The 21,919-nt window shown below is 37.5% G+C and overlaps 1 protein-coding gene across 3 annotated transcripts in view; it reads left to right on the top strand.

Moving 5' to 3' along the window:
• LOC136871814 (transmembrane protein 268) overlaps positions 1-21,919 on the top strand; it is a 187,345-nt gene that overhangs the window by 36,212 nt on the left and 129,214 nt on the right. For all 3 annotated transcript variants that reach the window (XM_067145423.2, XM_067145425.2, XM_067145424.2), the window contains exon 4: positions 16,042-16,188. In XM_067145423.2, coding sequence (XP_067001524.2) covers positions 16,042-16,188 — 147 coding nt within the window. The remainder of the gene's footprint in view (positions 1-16,041; positions 16,189-21,919) is intronic.

Consider the following 21,919-nt stretch of genomic DNA (forward strand, 5'->3'; position numbering starts at 1 on the left):
GATATGCAACCGTGTATTGTCTTGCATCATGTGGCACAATTATGGTACGTTTTTATAGAGAAGTCATAATTTTGCTCATTTCACGATTTTGGGCCCATAACCTGAAGAAAATGAAATAGGGAAAACACACATTTACTTCCAGCATAAAACAATGCAACTATTATTTTTATTAAGTTAAAAACAGATACACGAAGAATACACATATAACAAAGAAAATATGGAGTTAAGTCTAGGGCCGTTGTATGACGTTGACGTAGTAGAAAATAGTGGCTACTTTTGAAATCTAAGAGAAGCATTTGTTTTCTTCAGGAACAATTGATTGCACTCATATTCCAATTTTTTTCTTCAACTGACCAAAACTATTTAGAAACAAGAATAAATGCATATCATTGCCTTGTGATTAGGATAACCTGAAAAGTTTCAGGATGAGCTCCTTGAAGAAAAGCTCCAAGCCCAGAGGCTGTAAGGAGGTAGCCCCTCCACCAGACTGGTTCATCACAGGGCTAATAACCCTCATGAGTAAAATTGAATCATTCAGGAGGTAATATGAAAGAGAAGGGGGACGGATTTCTAGATGACAACCCAGCCAGGATAGGTCGATAAGAATTCGTACATGGAAAGTACAGAGGAAAAGACCCACAATAAGTAGGGCAACTGGCATGAGACAGAACAGACTACTGAAGATTGTTGGAAGGCCCGATGCAGTGAAGAAGAAGAAAAGATAATGCACTTCAGTAAATTTTCATGCAATATCTTATGTGGAACTACTTAGTAATTTAAAAGTGTTTGACAATATTTAATTGTTTTTGGAGTTACATTGCTCGTGCGGGAATACAATACTAGTTTTTCTGCTTTCTCTACCTTTTGAATGCTCTAAACAAAAGTTTAAATTTAAGTTCCCTGCTAGCTGAAAATGCAACTGCTGATAAATGTTGCATCACGATTTCTTCTTCTGAAAAAATGTTTAATTTCTTGAATGTTTTTCCGCCACACTGCACTATTAGATATTGTTGTAATTTTTTTAATGTTATCACCATACATACAATAGAACTCAGTTATAACGACATCCAAGGGACCATAAGAAGATGTACAATATTATAGGGAAGGATCCACCTTTCAATACTCCGTAGTAAGTTGAACTAAAAAGTAGTTACAACCTGTTTATTGGGACCGGTTTCAACACATTTCAAGTGTCATCATCAGCCAATTAGCGAAGATCTTAAAACAACTAATACATTGAACACAGGCAAAAAATTAACATTGTATCATATCGTAGCAATTCAGTTAATGTTCAACATTGTTACAGTGTTAATTTTTTGCCTGTGTTCAATGTATTAGTTGTTTTAAGATCTTCGCTAATTGGCTAATGATGACACTTGAAATGTGTTGAAACCGGTCCCAATAAACAGGTTGTAACTACTTTTTTGTTCAACTTACTACGGAGTATTGAAAGGTGGATCCTTCCCTATAATATTGTACATCTTCTTATTTCTCTATTCAATACGGAACAATCTTGAAGTTTTTAACTTTAAATCCAGGGGACCTGAAAAATTGTGTTGTTGTAAACAAGTGTCGTAGTAACCGAGGTTTGTATTATCAGTCTAGTGAGGTGGAAAATGAAGAATACAGTAACATAAACTTAATTAGCCTTATTTTTGGATTTATGTATTCACTTTTAAGCATACCATGAACATAATAAAATACACGTACAATTATGAATACCGTATTCTGTATTAAAACGGTTTTTCCAGTACTCACCAAACTTCTTTTCTTAGGAGTCAAGTAATCAGTCATAACGGCGGATCATCACTATCATCGAACGTATCTTCAGTTTTGGTGGCACTTATTCTTCAGTTGATGAGATTCCGGCATGGTGGAAACAGTTCTTGATAGTTTTGGGATTTCAGACCCTTATTTACCCCTTGACCCATGGGCTGCAATATGCTTGTCATATTTGCAGGAAGAAAACACAAGCTTAATGTTCTCCAGACCTGAGATTACAGGGTATGCTGGACAGTTGTCCACAAGACTTAGCATCTTTCTTTTCTGAATTCCAAGCTCCCGATTCAAACGCCTCATTTCAGCTTCAAACAATTTGTAAGTCATCCAGGACTTTTTATTTGCACTGTAGTGTACCAGCAGAATTTTTACATGTCTAAAGCATCCAGGATTTTTTGATTTGCCAGTCATGAACAGTTTTCTCTTCTGAGTTCCGTCTGTATTAGCATAAACCGGAACTGTTATTTGCTCTTTAGATAACTTGCCACCAACACATTATTCACCTTTGAATTTCAGAGTTTTGTCTGCTGTCAATCTAAAGAAAATGCCAGTCTTGTCTGCATTAAAGAAGTCGCAATGAGCATATCCTTCATGCACATTAGGCCACACGGTTGTAAGCCTTTCTTTTGCTATTTAGGCATTCATGCTATACACTTTGCCACTCACTTTGCCAAAACTGATGTAACGCTGCTTGAATCTGTAAGTCCAGCTACTGCTACACACAAATTCTTCATCTCTTAATTTCTTGGCATAAGGAGAGGTCCACTAATGGGTAAATTGTCAATCAATCAATCAATCAATCAATCAATACTGATCTGCATTTAGGGCAGTCGCCCAGGTGGCAGATTCCCTATCTTTTGCTTTCCTAGCCTCTTCCTAAATGATTTCAAAGAAATTGGAAATGTATTGAAGGTCTCCCTTGGTAAGTTATTCCAATCCCTAACTCCCCTTCCTATAAATGAATATTTGCCCCAGTTTGTCCTCTTGAATTCCAACTTTATCTTCATATTGTGATCTTTCCTACTTTTATAAACGCCATTCAAACTTATTCGTCTACTAATGTCATTCCACGCCAACTCTCCGCTGACAGCTCGGAACATACCACTTATGTCCAATACGGTCTACAATGAGATTTATTACTTGTAACATACCACTTAGTCGAGCAGCTCTTCTTCTTTCTCTCAGTTCTTCCCAACCCAAATTTTGCAATATTTTTGTAACGCTACTCTTTTGTCGGAAATCACCCAGAACAAATCGAGCTGCTTTTCTTTGGATTTTTTCCAGTTCTTGAATCGGGTAATCCTGGTGAGGGTCCCATACACTGGAACCATACTCTAGTTGGGGTCTTACCAGAGACTTATATGCCCTCTCCTTTACATCCTTACTACAACCCCTAAACACCCTCATAACAATGTGCAGAGATCTGTACCCTTTTTTTACAATCCCATTTATGTGATTACCCCAATGAAGATCTTTCCTTATATTAACACCTAGATACTTACAATGATCCCCAAAAGGAACTTTCACCCCATCAACGCAGTAATTAAAACTGAGAGGACTTTTCCTATTTGTGAAACTCACAACCTGACTTTTAACCCCGTTTATCAACATACCATTGCCTGCTGTCCATCTCACAACATTTTCGAGGTCACGTTGCAGTTGCTCACAATCTTGTGACTTATTTATCACTCTATAGAGAATAACATCATCCGCAAAAAGCCTTACCTCCGATTCCACTCCTTTACTCGTATCATTTATATATATAAGAAAACATAAAGGTCCAATAATACTGCCTTGAGGAATTCCCCTCTTAATTATTACAGGGTCAGATAAAGCTTCACCTACCCTAATTCTCTGAGATCTATTTTCTAGAAATATAGCAACCCATTCAGTCACTCTTTCGTCTAGTCCAATTGCACTCATTTTTGCCAGTAGTCTCCCATGATCCACCCTATCAAATGCTTTAGACAGGTCAATCGCAATACAGTCCATTTGACCTCCAGAATCCAAGATATCTGCTATATCTTGCTGGAATCCTACAAGTTGAGCTTCAGTGGAATAACCTTTCCTAAAACCGAATTGCCTTCTATCGAACCAGTTATTAATTTCGCAAACATGTCTAATATAATCAGAAAGAATGCCTTCCCAAAGCTTACATACAATGCATATCAAACTTACTGGCCTATAATTTTCAGCTTTATGTCTATCACCCTTTCCTTTATACACAGGGGCTACTATAGCAACTCTCCATTCATTTGGTATAGCTCCTCCGACCAAACAATAATCAAATAAGTACTTCAGATATGGTACTATATCCCAACCCATTGTCTTTAGTATATCCCCAGAAATCTGATCAATTCCAGCCGCTTTTCTAGTTTTCAACTTTTGTATCTTATTGTAAATGTCATTGTTATATGTAAATTTTATTACTTCTTTGGCCTTAGTCTCCTCCTCTATCTCGACATTTTCCTTGTAACCAACAATCTTTACATACTGCTGACTGAATACTTCTGCCTTTTGAAGATCCTCACATACACACTCCCCTTGTTCATTAATTATTCCTGGAATGTGCTTCTTGGAACCTGTTTCTGCCTTAAAATACCTATACATACCCTACCATTTTTCACTAAAATTCGTATGACTGCCAATTATGCTTGCCATCATGTTATCCTTAGCTGCCTTCTTTGCTAGATTCAATTTTCTAGTAAGTTCCTTCAATTTCTCCTTACTTCCACAGCCATTTCTAACTATTTCTTTCCAGTCTGCACCTCCTTCTTAGTCTCTTTATTTCTCTATTATAATAAGGTGGGTCTTTACCATTCCTTACCACCCTTAAAGGTACAAACCTGTTTTCGCATTCCTCAACAATTTCTTTAAACCCATCCCAGAGTCTGTTTACATTTTTATTTACCGTTTTCCGCCGATCATAATTACTTTTTAGAAACTGCCTCATGCCTGCTTTATCAGCCATATGGTACTGCCTAACAGTCCTACTTTTAAGACCTTCCTTTCTATCACATTTATTTTTAACTACCACAAAAACAGCTTCATGATCACTAATACCATCTATTACTTCAGTTTCCCTATAGAGCTCATCTGGTTTTATCAGCACGACATCCAGGATATTTTCCCCTCTGGTTGGTTCCATCACTTTCTGAATCAGCTGTCCTTCCCATATTAACTTATTTGCCATTTGTTGGTCATGCTTCCTGTCGTTCGCATTTCCTTCCCAATTGACATCTGGCAAATTCAGATCTCCCGCTACAATCACATTTCTTTCCATGTTGTTTCCCACATAGCTGACTATCCTATCAAATAATTCCGAATCCCCGTCAATGCTACCCTTTCCCGATCTGTACACTCCAGATATATCAAGTTGCCTATTATCTTTAGAAATGAGCCTTACACCTAGAATTTCATGTGTCTCATCTTTAAATTCTTCTTTCACCAGAATGAACACTCCCCCTCCCATCCTTCCTAGCCTATCTCTACGATACACACTCCAGTGCCGTGAGAAAATTTCTGCATCCATTATATCATTTCTCAGCCATGATTCAACTCCTATTACAATATCTGGTAAATATATATCTATTAAATTACTTAATTCTATTCCTTTCCTTACAATACTTCTACAGTTCAACACTAACAATTTTATGTCATCCCTACTTGATTTCCAGTTCTCTGTTCCCTTATCACCGCTCCCTAGGCCATCCCGTTTCCCTGAATGTACCTCCGTATTACCCTTCCGAACAAATTTCCTAACTTATACGTACCACTGCGGTTTAAATGAAGGCCATCTGAGCGCAGATCCCTATCTCGTACCCACCCATTAGGATCTAGAAATTTCACTCCCAGTTTCCCACATACCCACTCCATAGTCTCATTTAAATCCCCAATGACATTCTAGTCAGTATCCCTTCTACACAGTATTGTAGCTTCTCTGTTTCCTAATCCACTTAAGCAGCGCTTCATCCACATTGTTCCGTTCAGGTTTTCATAGGCGCTAAATTTTCAAACCATTCTGTTCAAATGCAGCAACAATTTTATCCTTACTGAGCGAGTTGACCGTGCGGTTAGAGGTGCACGGCTGTGAGCTTGCATCCGGGAGATAGTGGGTTCGAATCCTACTGTCGGCAGCCCTGAAGGTGGTTTTCCGTGGTTTCCCATTTTCACACCAGGCAGATGCTGGGGCTGTACCTTAATATAGGCCATGGCCGCTTCCTTCCAACTCCTAGGCCGTGCCTAGCCCATCGTCGCCATAAGACCTAACTGTGTCGGTGCGACGTAAAGCCACTGGAATTTTTTTTTTATCTTTGCTCTTCCAAATCATTTGGATTGTGGAATTAACAAGGTTAAACTCAAAACTCGTCACCTTTTAAAATTATATTCTGAATTTGGTGAATCATTTTAACTTCTTCAATATTAAAACTTTTCTTTTAGTAGTCATACGGCGCTAAAATGCGTTCACTTAGAGGAAAGTTCCAGTTGAAACTGACTGCAGGCAGGTACCGTTAATACCGCAAGAATTCGGGCGGGTTACAATGGGTTAGGGAATCTGCCTGCATTCCTGGGGTCTATGACAAAAGCGGGCAGGGAAGAATTTGCCAGTTGCCAGATTTCAACAAAATATTTAAAATACTTTGGTTCTTAGAAAATCTTATTCCAAACTGAGGTTGAAAATGACGCTATATGCGAGGTATTAATGTTAAAAATTAAATAACTGGAAAGGAGGTTCAACCTATTCAATACTCAAAGGAAAGAAACGTAGCAATCACATTTCTATTTAAATGGGACCGGTTTCGACCTTAGTCTAGGTCATCATCAGCCATAAAAACATATAAAATGTTTATGAATGTTGGAGGTCAGTTCCACACTCTGTTAGGCACAAAGACACTACACCACTTTCTGTCCTGCATAAAGTCACAACACTACTAATCAACATACGAAGATCAAAAAGGCTTGAATTCGCAGACGAACAGATCTGTAGTAGAAAGCCGCCAGCTCCCGGTGACCAGCGCGGCACACTCAAGGTCACGCGCTGCGGCCCAACACCAAAGTAGAGTGGAGAACGTTTCGAAGGTCCAGAACCTGTCACGGCTGCGGGAAGCCAATTACGTATATAAAAATATACGACGCCAATTAGTACAACTGAATGAGCACCCGTACTCCAGATAAGTTCTTGGTAAACAGTTGACTTGAAAAAACAATTGTAGAGAGAAGAAAAAAATGTAGTAAAAAGCGCAATATTGGAAAACAGATGAAAACTTATATGCACAGTGCGCTATTTTTTAAGAAGAAAAATTTTTTTAGGTTATGATTTGAAGTAGTCGAAGTTGGCGCAAGACAAAAGTTTGAAAGAGGAGAATAAATTAAACGAGGATGAGTGATAGTGAAATAAGAGAAAGAATAAAAGAAATTGAAGTTAGATGGTAATGAGGAAAGATAAGATAGGGAAATGAAGGAGGGGTAGTTTAAGGTGGGTTAGGAGGGTGGGTTATTGGAGGTAGAAAATGTGGGTGGGAACTATGTAAGACATGGAAAATAGAATTGGGGTTTTGGAATTTGGAATTTTTGAGAAGAAGAATTAGGAAGTCAAAAAGGATATTGGGTTTTTCAGAAATGTCGTTTAAATTGAAATTAGGGTTGAAGTACTGGTCAAGGTGGATAAAGCAATTTTCAGTAATGTTTAAGAGGGGGCCTTTGTTAATGATTTTAAGTATGTTTATGTCATTGTCAATATTGGTGAAACTATGTTTGGAGTCTTGTATGTGCTGACCTATGGCGGAGAATCTGTTGTATTTAATGGCGTTAACATGTTCAGAGTACCTGATATTGAAGTTGCGGCCAGTTTGTCCGAGGTAGACACATATACTGTATGTTTAAGATAGAGTTTGAGGGATGTTCCACCATTCAATACATTGTAAAATATATTAAATTTATTGGGCAAAGACTGGTTTCGACTCCTTTGGATTCATCATCAGTTCTTGTTAAATATCAAATCAAGGGGAATCCAATAACAATCATTGTTAAGGTTGGCTACATACAGCTCGATTGGTTGACATAAGACACATGGCGCCATGTGCTTCTTATCCAGTGTTTCCGTGTTCCATGAACACATGACAGTTTAAGCCAGAACTAAGAACTTTTAAGTTCCAAGTATTGCTTACCATGTGTACGTTACATTTCAAGGTAATGTTTTGCAACCCATTGATGTGTTTTCAGGCTATCGCCTTTGTGTACATAATTTTTTATTATGATGTCTTATGTCAACCAGTCAAGCTGTATGTAGGCAACCCTAACGATGATTATCAGATTCCCCTTGATTTGATACCTTCAACAAGAACTGATGATGACTCCAAGGGAGTCGAAACCGGTCTTTGCCCAATAAATTTAATATATTTTACAATGTGTTGAAGTGGAACATCCCTCAAACTCTTTTAGTTATACGTCAGCACGGAGATGATCATAACCTACGACATATACAGTATGTTTGTCGTATTAAGCAAGGCTGAAAAACACATTTCTTATGAGGAATATATCCATACCACAGAAAGCACGCCTTAATACTGTAGATGAGTTGTCAATGAAACCGATGTCGTTATAACAAAGTAATCAAATACTTTCTCTTGTAATACAGCTCCTCATTTTTTAAAAATATGACCTATTTATATACAACTACAGTAGTTTTTCACTAACAAGGGGGCATTCCCTACTCTTCACCACCGATTTTGCTCAAATTTATAGAACATGCAGGGTTTGGCTAGAAATGAAATTACCCAAACTGGGAACTCCAGATGGCCAAGCGTATAGAAAATAAAAATTAAAAATTTGACGCGGCTCTTGCACCGTATAAGCCACTTATGTTAGCGTACACGCCGAGCAGTAGTTAGCATAGTAGTAAGAGCTCAGACTAGTAATTCGATGATAGATGGTTCAACTCCCCGTGTGGATTTGACCCTAAATGTACTCCACTGGTGCAACCCTGCAGTGTATACAGTTGAACCTGCTTTATACGTAACTCTGTTCTACGTAATTCGTATTTGAACGTAATTTCCTTTAGGTCCTGGCAAAATATAATTTTAAAGCATGTTAATTAAACCTTGTTTATACGTAATCCGTTTATATGTAATTCGCTGTTATACATATTATGTGCCAGTGAAATATAGCTGAGTTTTGCGTAATTGTAATGAGAATGTGCTTTTTAAAAAGAAACTACTGTATATACGAAGTTTCCTCTTTGTCGGCGTAAGCGGAAGTAGGGTGATCGAGTTTCGGTGCTGAAACAGAGCACAGAGTTTCGCCAGGTGACATTGTTGACCCTTAACTACTGGCGGCTTAACAAAGGCGAGTCATCTTCGCTCCCCCTCTACCTTCGTCGTTTTTGACACGCCGCCAAAGACTAAGATACATTATAAGCAAAGTGGGCGGTTTCGGTGCGGAAACAAAAGAAAATGCAGTCAATTTGTTTGAATATGATAAATTCTTTCGTGGGAACAACGGAGAAGTAAAATGTCCACGATGCCGTTATCTGGTGTTTACTGTTGAACTGTAGTTTTGTCATTCAGTTGCTTTTGATTAGCCATGGAGAACAGAAAAAGGAAAAATTATACGAGAAGTGGACGCTAAGCCACACAAAACAAAAACTGAAATCGCTTCAGACTTAGGGATTGTTTATACCACGCTATGTAGTCATCAGTAAAAGAAACGCTATTTTGGATGAGTTCTCAGAACTGGGTTTAAAATCAGCAAAGCGCAGCCGTCAGCAAGAAGGAAGTTGCGTACATTTGGAGAAAGCACTTTTCACATGCTTCCAGCAAAAGCGGGCTGCAGCTCTACCAATTAGTGGAGACGTGCTGAAGGCAAAAGGCGATAGATTTAGCTAAAACGATGAGTATCACTGCTGCTTTCAAGGCTTCATTAGGATGGTTGCAAGGATTTAAAGTTGTCATGGAATCACAGGGAGAACAATTTGCGGTGACTCAAAATCTGCAGACGACATCGTGGTGCAACACTGGAAAGAGGAGGTTCTGCCGGGTATCGTAAGCGATTATCAGCCTCCAAACATCTACAACTGTGATGAGACCGGCCTATTCTACAATCTCCTTCCTAATAAAACATTAACTGAAGGGGGTGACTCATGCCATGGAGGGAAGAAAAGTAAAATTCGTGTAACAGTACTTCTCGTCACCAATGCAGATGGATCTGACAAACTTCCTCCACTTGTGATAGAAAAATTAAAGAATCTGAGGTGTTTTAAGGGTGCGAAAACAAAACCTAAGGTATATGAATCCAATGGAACAGTGGTTGAAAAAACTGGACATTAAAATGAAAAAGAAACAGCAGAAAATCCTTCTTCTTATGGATCTGTGTGCAGCACATCCACCTCAAATCATTCTGGAGAATGTCCGAATGGAATTTTTCCCTACTAACTGTACCAGTGTTCTACAGCCGCTTGATTTGGGCATCATTGCAAATTTCAAAGTGCATTATAGAAAAATGCTGGCTCAACACTTAATAATAACACTGAGTGATACTGGAAATGAGCCTCTCTCCATTAATTTGCTACAAGCCATGACTTTATTTCGGCTGCCTGGAAGCAGGTGTCATCCTCCACAATCAGCAACTGTTTCCGCAAAGCTGGTGACTTACTAGAAGAAGCTGCCTCTAATGATGATTATGGGGACGAAGTTTTGTCTGGCAATGAGCTAACGCTACCAGAGGGTGTAGAATTCGGTATGTTTGTGCATTTCGATGACAATCTGGCTGTATGTGGAGAACTACCGGATGAAGAGAGTATTGCTGATGTATGCCAACAACGCAGCAGTGATGGACCAGCTACAAGTGATAGTGACATTGGTGATGGAGATAACGACTTGAATGTTGACACCTGAACAGAGTGAAGTGTTAAGTGCAATCGAAGTGTGTAGGCGTTATATCAGTGCGAAAAGTTGTAGTGAAAATGCTTTGAATTCATTACTAAGTTTTCTAAAGGAGGTTTATACTCTCAATGCAAGAAAGGTGAAACAAGCCAAACTATCTGATTTATTTAAGGCTGGGCCAAGTTCAAAACAATATATTCTGTCTTAATGTATTTATTATTTGCAAGGATTTACACATGTAGGTCTATTCCATTGGTTTTTCAGTAAATATATGATGTATTGCATAAGTCTGATTTCTAAGTAATTCTGAGTTACAAGTAGTTTTTTTTCTTCCCCTTGATATACGTATAAGTCAGGCTCAACTGTATTTTTATCATCAGGTCAAAAACTTGATTAAAATAATACAAAATTTCTCTCGTCTCGTCAAGCAAGTAAAAGAAATAACTTCCCGAGAAGACTGCATAAAAATACATTTGATTGTCCATCATCAATTATCCGCGCCAATATTCGGTACCATGTTACATTGCGCGTGGTTCGCTTCTAAATTTTCAAAATCAAAAATCAAAATCTCTTTATTTGCAAATGAGGTGTCTACCTCGGTGGCAAATGGTACACTAAAATACATTATTGTCAAGCACTAAATATTAAAGTAACAAGAGAAGAAAATTTTTCTATAATACAATATTATACAATTTACGCTAACAAAGTTTTCTATTAAACACACAGCTCATCCTTAATAAATTTATATTGTTTACAAAATTCTACTTATAATATCTCCTGTACTACTTACAAATATAGTCAACTGATATACAGTATGTGGAATTACTTCAAATGATACTATACAACTGGTATAAGATTAATATTTACATTGCATTTTTTTTTTTTTTTTTTTACCCGTTCTGGAACCTAAGTAGCATAACGACCTGCTGCGTCTTAACCAGAGCCCCTTTTACCATCAGTTTTCAGAGTTCCTGAAGGGCCTTCACAGCTACCGTAGCGGTCCCAGGGCCCTCGAAGTCCCCACTGTACTTCACCCCTACAGGCAGTCCCCTACTTTGGCTGTCCAAACTCCTTAGACCAGGGGATGGAATTAATTTATTCACACACATTTTTTAAATTTACAATAACCTTCCCTGGTCAAATGCCCTCTAACACTTCATTTATTTTCTCTGTTGCTGTTTATTCTCTTCTTGAATATCTGTACAGATTTTGGAAAAGGATCAAACACTACCCCTGGTAAACTGTTCCACTCCTTCACACCCTTCCCAATGAATGAAAATTTACCCCAATCGCTTCTGCTAAAATTCCTTCTAATTTTATATTTGTGGTCAGTCCTGCCGATATAATTATTTTCCAACTGAAGCCTCTCACGGATATCTCCCCATTCTTCTTCTCTTGTATAGGCTCTATATAATCCTATAAGTTTGGTTTTCTCCCTTCTCTTACTTAAAGTTTCCCACCCAAGTTCCTTTAACATTTCTGATACACTACTCTTTCTTCTGAAATCCCCTGTTACAAATCTTGCTGCTTTCCTCTGCACACTATCTATTTCTTTTATTAGGTAATCTTGGTGAGGATCCCAAACACTCTTTGCATATTCCAATAATGGACGAACCATACTCAAGTAACTTTTTTCTTTTAATTCTTTGTTGCATCCTTTAAGTAGCCTCATTATGACATGTAACGATCTGTATGCTTTCCCAACAATGTCATCAACATGACCCTTCCAGTGCAAATTACTTTCAAATCTCACACCTAAGTATTTGCACTTGCCATCTTTTGGGATAACTACCTCATCCAAAGTATATTTAAATTCAGTTTTAAAGCTCCTGTTTGTAAAAGTTCTAATAGTTGATTTGCCTGCATTAACCTTCATATTATTTTCTTCAACCCATTGTTGGATACTTTCAAGGTCCCTTTGTAATTCTGAACAATCCTCAATGTTGTTTATTTCCCTATAAACAATTATGTCATCTGCATACAATCTTATTTTTGATGTTATATTGTTCCCTAAATCATTTGCGTATATGAAGAAAAGTAACGGACCGATTATACTACCCTGTGCAATTCCCTTCCAAACTTTCTCTTCCTGAGATACATTATTTCCTACTTTGACATTCTGAACCCTTGAATTTAGAAATGTTTTTATCCAACGTGTAACCCTTATGTCCAATCCTATTCCCTCCAATTTCTTTAATAATATTCCATGTTCCACTCTATCAAAGGCTTTGGAAAGATCTATGGCTATGCAATCTAACTGATCTCCTGAATCCAATTGATCTGATATGTCCTGCTGAAATCCCACCAGTTGTGCCTCACAAGAAAATTTCTTTCTAAATCCATACTGGCTCCTCATGAACCAATTTTTATCATCACATATCCCTCTGATGTACTTTGATATTAAACTCTCCAGTATTTTACAAACTATACTGGTCAGGCTGATTGGTCTGTAATTCTCTGGTTTTCTTTTATCACCCTTTCCTTTATAAATTGGTATTATTATAGATTCCTTCCATTCCTTTGGTATTACACTATTATTTATGACTTAGTCAAAGAGAAATTTTAAATAAGGCACTATGTACCACCCCATTGTCTTTAATACCTCCCCGGTAATTTGATCACTTCCTGCTGCTTTTCCTTGCTGAAGCAGTTGGATGTCTCTGAAAATATCTTCATTTGTGAATGAGAAGCTTCTTGTTTCCCTGTGTGTCTCTCCCTCTCTATCTTCTGTTTTGGTTTCCAACTCCTGACAATCATCTACTGAATCTCTGAATTCCCTACTAAATAGGTTTGCTTTCTCAGTATCTGTTAAATAGTGTTCACCCCCTTCTCCCACCATTGTAGGAATTTGGATTCCTTTTCCTTTCTGATTCCTGATATATGAATACAGGTTTTTCCATTTCCCTTTGTGGTCATTACCCTCTTGAAGTATGCCATTCATATAATTCTCTTTTGCTTCCTTTTTCACTCTATTCAGTTCCCTCATTAGCTGTTTTCTAGTTTCTCTACTCTCCCTACCCTCTTTGATTTTCCTGTTTACTATTCTACATTTTCTTTTTAATTTTCTTATTTCCCTTGTATAATAAACAGGGTCTGAGGTCATTTTACCCTTCTTCACGGGTACAAATCTCTTCTCTCCTTCCCAAATGATTCCTTTAAATTTAGCCCAAAGTGTATCCACATTACTCCTTCACTTATCCAACAACTGAATTGTGATTTAAGGTAAGTCCCAAATTCATCAACTTTAGTTTTTCTGTACAATTTCTTGTCTTGTGTAACCCTCTTATTAAGCCTTTTTGGTACGAGTCCTACATCCATTATTACAGCCTTATGGTCTCCTATTCCTTCAATTACCTCAGTTTTATCAACAATTTCCCATGGTTTAACCAAGAATACATCTAGTAAGTTATTGAGACGAGTTGGTTCTTGTACTACTTGTGTAAATCCTCCCTCCGAAATTAACTTATTTGCCAGTTTCTGTTCATGGGCTTCACTTGCAGCTCCATTCCATTCAACTTCAGGCAAATTTAGATCTCCCCCAATTATTACCATATCATTATTATTGTTTTTATGAGTATAATCTATTATTTTCTCAAATATTTCCATGTCTCTTTCCTCTCTTCCATGCCTGTATGTTCCTATAATTCCCACCTCCTTCATATTATCACAAACTAATTTTATCCCTAATATTTCATCCCTTTCGTCGGTAAACCATTCATGTGAACAGTAAGTTTCCTTCACCAGAATAAACACCCCCCCCCCTCCCTTTTTATCTCCTCGGTCTCTACGATAGACTGTGTACCCTTCTGGAAATACTTCTCTATTACCCACCCCTTCTCTCAACCATGATTCCACTCCTATCACCACATCAGTCTCATAAGATTCCATCAATGTACCAAATTTTAATTGTTTATTTACTACACTTCGACAGTTTACCAAGAGTAATCTCAGACCCCCTTCCTCCCTAAAACTTAACTGTTGCAATTGGGTAACTTGAAATTCCTTACTATTCTGAGTTTCATTTTCTAGTCGACTAAGCCAGCTTGAAGTACAGCTGGCTCTTTCTACTAGTTTTCCTGGTCAGTATTATAACTCGAGTTGCCTGTTTTGCAGTACATATCTTAAGATTAATAAAATCTAGAACAATATTTGCTATCTTTTGTTTACCTGAATTGTTTAGATGGAGGCCATGTTTTGTATAACAGTATCTCTCAAAACTGCTGCATTCAATAACCTGAGTATTCCGAAAATGTTTACAAATTTTAACAATATCTGTATTGACCTTGTCCGCTTCAATGTTCACACACGAGTTTCTACTCAAATCATGCCTGTGGGGCACATTCACTACAAAGACGAGAGGGAGAATGCTTTATGAATGTCAATGAAGTTTTTTTTTTTTTTTATGGAGACGTTGAAACAACGGTGTGGTTGTAAGAATGCGGCGTTTATAACTTGTGCTAGATGCAGAAATAATTATTGTTTCCCCTGTTTTTATGATAAATATCATCTCGACACATGTAAATTATCGAATGTCAATGAATGAAGTTTTGAATTTTCATGTACAAAGTCTTTTTGTGCGCGCTTTAAGTACAATCCCTTGTTGAAAAGTCTGACAATGAAATCCCAATTTTTTACCTTTTCTAGGCCTTTTGCATATAAATAAATAAATAAATAAAATGAATTATTCACCTCTTTGCTTAATTGGAAAATGAATAATATAAAAGTTGAGAGGAAAAAAGTCTCCACACGGGGAATCGACCCTCGACCATCGAATTACTAGTCTGAGCTCTTACCACTATGCCAACTACTGCTTGGTGTGTGCACTAACGTAAATGGCTTATATGGTGTGAGAGCCGCGTCAACATTTTAATTTTTATTTTCTATACACTTGGCCATCTGGAGTTCTCACTTCGGGTACTTTTATTTCCAGCCAAGCCCTCCATGTTCTATAAATTTGAGCGAAATCGGTGGTGACTAGTAGGGAATGCCCCCTTGTAAGTATTCACAAAGAAACGAACATAGAATTTATTTCTTATTCTCAAAATGAGCCAAGCATTGGGAGTAGAGGAGTTTTAAATGTCTAAATATTATTTTACAAGGAACTAAACCTCTCTCTGTTTCTTTTTTGGCGAGTATTTATAAAATGAAGTATTCTAAGTTAAATTAATAATACTGTTTTTTCTAAATATATTGCCTTAATAATAGCTCTTAAATAAAAGTATAAATGTGTTATTGAATAAAAATATCATGTCGCTTAGAATGTTTTATTTAAGTCAGATTTAAATCAAAATAAGATATTTTTAAAATCAGGATTTTTCTTATCCCTAGTTACTATTCATTTGTTATGAAGATATTTCTTAACATTATGCCATCTTACTTCCAGCTTAATCATAATTTGGAGCGTTGTATGGCCCAAGTTAATAAGCATTTAATACACCACAAGATAATACTGGGACTGGATGATAGAGGAAAACTGTCTTGCCATAAAGTAAACCTGTGCTTCATATATTTTGACACTGTGGATTGCATAGTAAGTACTGTTGTCTATTCTCTGTTCTGTTCTCTATTTAATGAGTTTGAGCATTTATAGTAGCAGTAGTACATTGAAGGTGTAAAACCATGTTACATTAAATGTGTTTGCAACTGAGAAATCATTACATAAGGTGTAAGATATAAATTAGTATTGTAATAAATGAAATTATTAGTGCAGTAAGTCAAGTCTACTAATTTGGCACATTTTTCCTAGTAGAGAATGTGAACAGTCAAAAATATCAATATCTCACTCATACTTCTCATCATTCTCTGCATTAGACTATGGAAAATATAATTGATTCTGTGCCAGTTGGTTTCAAAAGACTAATTGAATCTTATGCTTGTAGGAGGAACATAGACGTTGACTTTCTCCAGAAATTCAGTGCATTGTATTTATTAGTTAAGTATTTTATGAATAAACCTAGCAAGAAAGTTTTCTCGTCATTCTTGAAGAGATTATAAGTTTAGAGGTTTTCCATATCGTTATATTCTTTGCTGTCACATGGGACACCAATTACAGTAGAGTCTCGATCATCCGATCTACAGTAAACAGGACCCGGAGTACGTCGGATCACCGAAAATGTCGGATAATACAGAATAACTTTGAAAATGAACTGAAACAAACAGGAAGGCCATATTGCAGTACTAAAACAATGGCATGTTTTACGGTACTCTATTTATTGAATTATCAATTCAATTGTACAGTACTTGCAGTATTGAATGAAAACATTCCAAATGTCTTACGATAAGAAACTTGTCAACAATGTCTGCTTGCCTGCTGATCCACGTTTTCTTGCTGCGAGATCCCGCCATTGACGAAAGATCAACACCTCCGTTGCGCTTGCTTCCGGCTGTTGCTCAACGTAGGTTAATGCTATTTCCAATGCACTTAATCCTTCACTGTGAGTCATTGTTTTCTCCTTTTGTTCTGCAATGTCTCGTTCTTCTTCATCATCCTCATTTTCGTTAGCATTCACAAAGTCAATAATATCGGTGTCAGTTAGTTCAAACAGCTAATCTTGTGCACACCACTTGCATCTTGAGTCGTAGCATCCTCACAGCCAGGAATGCAATTCAGTAAGGGCACAATATTTTCCATGTCTTCTTGTACCACCTCCTCTCGAGTTCAACCTCACTCAACAATATGTTCCAAGACTTTGCTAATGTCATTTCAACTTCTTCCCAAGACTGCGCTATCCAGTATGCCACGTCTTTCATGTTGATTTGTTTTAACTTTTCTATCATGTCGTTGCCATTGTCCATTTCCTCTGTCAGGGATGAAAGGAGTTTCCACCGATATTTCCTCTTCAATGTTTCCAGCACACCTTGATCCATTGGCTGGCATAATGTCACGTTAGGAGGGAGGAATATGATTTTAATGTCACCACTTCTAGGTTGCTCTTCATTTGGGTGTGATGGAGCATTGTCTAGTAGAAGGAGAGCTTTTCTAGGGAGATTGTTCGAAGCTAGAAATTTTCTACATCTGGAAGAAACCGTGTTAAAAAAAAAAAAAAAAAAAAAAAAATCTTCAAAGATGTCAGCAGATATCCAGGCAACCTTCTGTTTCGTGTAATGGACTGGAAGAGCATTAACAGAAATGTTTTTGAATGCCCTAGGCTTCTTTGCTTTACTGATCATAATCAGTTTTGCTTTTAAGTTCTCAGTAACATTACTACAGGCAAGATCAGTAACTCTTCTTTACTACGGTTGTAGCCAGGTGCAGACGTCTCGGCTTGGGCTGCGAGAGTTTTTGATGGCAGCACCTTGAAATTTAGCCCAATCTCATCACAATTAAAAATCTGATCACCGGTTAATCCTTCAGCAAGTATTATTTCTTGAAATTCCTTCTTAAATTTCACAACCTTATTGGATTTAGCTGACAGTTTTTCTCCACAGATATTAAGCTGCCTAATGCCGTAGGCTATCATTTCTTCCACCGATCAAGCCAACCAGCACTGGCAGTAAAATTAGGGTCCCCTTCATTAAACTTCTTCTGGAAATACACTGCCTTTTCTTTGCAGAATGGGGCCAGATATTGGCAGGCCCTTTTCCCGGTTTTGAGTGAACCAAAGAAATAGTGCTTTACTTACTTTTCCATACTCACATTTTAAAATTGTTTTTCTAATTTTCAGTGCATCAATTGTTGCTGTGGTAGAGCACCACTTTTCAATTTCTTTCCTCTTTTTTTTTCTTTTCCCCAGTCTCCCACTGTAAAACGTCCAACACCATAATCTGAAGCCACTTTTTGAAGAGTTCCCCCTTTGTCCAGTCTCTTTAATGCACTCAACTTGTCTTCCTTAGAAACAGTCACTTTCTTCTGTATACTCGTCATACAGAGGATATGAAAACTATAACATCCGCACCCAACCAATATTACAATGAACATTGACTGAAGAATCGCTGCAGAAAAAAAAAAAGTCCTACCGCCAGTGGTCAGGCCAGTGCTTGTTCCACGATCGCACCCTTCACACCGGGTGTCCCTGAATTTAGTCTCCACCAAAAGTTCAAATTAAGTGTACCAGTGTCGGATAGGTGAAGGTCGGATGAGCGAAACTCTACTGTATGTTAAAATAAATGTCAAAATATATGTTGGACAGAATCCATCCTAGAAATGGAAACAGTACAGTAAGTAGTATGTGTTACTTTTTTATATGTGAGTAAGTTGGAAAATTCTCTTATCTTGTTTTGCAACAAAGTTCTTTGCAACTTCTGATTAACATATTGAGCACTAAGCAAAAATGATTCATTTTTCTCTGTGGATTAAGAATATGATTTTACGCTCTGGCATTTCAGTAACAATATTCCACCATGCATTTAATTGAAAAATGAAAAATGTCAAAAATGAAAATAAAGTAAGGGTGACGCCAGTTTCCGCTGTTGCCTGTTAGGGAACTTGTGTCTTATAGGGCCATGGCAGTCACACAAGTGGGCACTAATCATGTGTGCACCAAATACTATTCAATTCCAAGCTTGTGAACTTTGTAGTTTGAGGAAGTGAGAGAAGAGGGGAATAGAGTGAGATGCATGAGGTTAAGTAAATATTTAAGTGACGGTTCTTGATTACAAGTTCATACAAGTTGCACAACAACATTGCATCTCTCTATCTATCTTTCTCTCCAGTTTGCGTATTGACAGCCAACCACTGGAGTAGTGAAATATTTAATAGTAGTAAAGAAACTGTCACTTCAGGGTGTTAACTCTTCTTCGCAACAATTTCCTGCAATCATACGTTTCCTAGTTCCACTACCTAATTTGTCTACTTGTATCTTTTTTCTCTTTGCATTTGCAAGGGCAAGTGAATAATGAATTACAAGCAAGCTACAAATGAAAGTTTCTTGTATCTGCATAATAAACAAATTTTCTTGTATCTGAATGTATGATAAAATTTGTATAATTTATAATATACTAGCTCATGTACCCATGTTTTCCTACAAAATTCTACATTGAATACAGGATTCTAGGTAAAATACTATACATGTTGTGAGTAAGATTTTATTACATTATATTGCTTTTAGCGTTACCTGAGAAACACCATGGGGAGGTCGCCATATGCAGTTTATTATGTGAAGTCCGGGTTGGGGAGTTTTCATTACAATGGCAGGCCCCATTTCCTACTGCCAGTCACAGTTGATTTTGGGAGTTTTCATTATAATGGCAGGCTCCATTGCCTACAGCCAGTCACAACTGAATTCTACTGCTATTCATATTATGTTGTCCAAGGTGGTTGTTGAATTCAAGTTGTTTCAAAGAACTTACTAGTTAACTACATTTTTCATTCACCCCTGTGGCTGCATAATCACAAGGCTGTCAGGAGATCTTACATGTGAACAGACTACATATAACTGGCCATGAGAAAAATAATTCCTTAAATTCACACCCAACTTTTAAAGACTGCTTCTGAGGTTTGTTTATTGTCATCGCGAAGCATACCTTAATGGGAAATCACAGTCGTTTGAGGAAGTGATAGTCAGAGGGAATCAAAAGAATGTGGGGGTGAAAACCATTTCTCTCACACTACATCCCGTGAAGATAATTGCTTCGATCACATTACTATTTATAGACCTCACTTACAGCATGGTGCCATTACAAAGCTTGGGAGATACCAGATTCCGTAGCAGCATTATAAGTGCTCCAACTTTCAGACTAAGATTGTGAGGTGGAAAACCTGGTGGATTTAAAGTATGGAAGAACTCCACGGGGTAGTGGACCACGTCCTCTATCTCCACCACGGAGTCCACAGACTTATCCCTCACCGTCTTAGTATGAAGTTTGTCCAAGAAGGAATTATGGATGCTTGCTGAATGTCATTCTTAGGAGTGAGAATATTTCCTTAAGCCAATTTGGCCAACAAGTTAATGCTGTAAGATAAGGAATAGGAAAAAAAACAGGACCTGTTTCCTTTTCTGTGTACAACACGGTGAGGTACCATTACTCCATCAATAGTAATGAGCTCCATGCCTAACAAATCCTATTATAGGAAAGAAAAATAGTCAGCTATGAGAAACAGGAACTGCAGTGTACAGGAGTTGTAAGTAAACAGAAAGGAATAATAATGTTATTGGTTTTTACGTTCCAGAACAGAAAGGAAAATCTGGTAAAGCAACTGTAGCATCGTGAACAAAATGAGTCTGAAAAGGTGGAAAGTATTAAGAATAAAAGAAAAGAAGAGGAGAAGATTAAATGTGTATGAGGAATAAAAGTTGCTTCAGTGAGCTGTGTAAAGCAGTATGAAGCTGTATGATAGGACACAGAAGAAGCACGTCTGGTCATACTACTGAACATGAGACAGATGCACGCAGAAGCTCATCTGTGCTTTGCTAGGTATTGAAGATAGATATGGTAAAGAAAAAGTCGGCTATCAGTAACAGGAACTACAGTACAACCAAAACGGGTTAGGGCGTTTTTGTAGGGACTGAAAAAAAGTCATCAAAATGGACATGCTAAAAAATTAAAAACATACACTGTTAAATTTAAGGTTAAGTTTGAACGTAAAAATAATTACGATTAAAACAAAGAAACAAGTGTTTTCAATTATAATTAATGAAATAAATACTACATTTTAAGAGCATCAACATAGTAAAACATCAAGGAAAAACGTTTTGAGAGACGCGAACTATACACGTTGCTTACAATTATGTTTAAAGTTATAATAGGAATGTCCAACATCTGGGCGATTTGCACACACGTGTGGATTAGCATCCGCTTTCTCAATAAACTTTAATTTTTCATTGTTTTGTAAACTGTCTAGCCTCACTCTCCATAACTGAATGTCCTGCAAACCACTATGCGTAAGTACAGTAGGCCTAATTTATGTTCGTTGTTACACAATTCACTTACAAACGTAAAATTAAGCACCAACACATTACATGAGCTACTGTTGCGTGATCCAAACAAACACATGCCCACAACAAAGACTGGCTTCAGATTGACGTTCCCTGAGCTGTAGGCCGACACACTAGGGCTATGAAATGAAGTTCTCTACCAAATCCTTACCCAGGCTGCTCGTCCTGGCGCAGCGTGCGCGCATTATGGCCGGGAACACTAATTTAAATTTCTTATGGTGGGAGTTATGAACGTACTAAGAGTGACTTAAATGTGCCATCCATGTTTCTTTAGCATGTATTTAATAGGACATGGATGGGGACTTTGGAATAATGATGTAATAACCAGTTCCGACTGTATACAGTAGCTCTAGAAAAGCTGGGTAGAACAACTATAATGTTGTGACC

The sequence above is a fragment of the Anabrus simplex genome, chromosome 4 (genome assembly GCF_040414725.1).
Source record: "Anabrus simplex isolate iqAnaSimp1 chromosome 4, ASM4041472v1, whole genome shotgun sequence".
NCBI classification, from domain to species: Eukaryota; Metazoa; Arthropoda; class Insecta; order Orthoptera; family Tettigoniidae; genus Anabrus; species Anabrus simplex.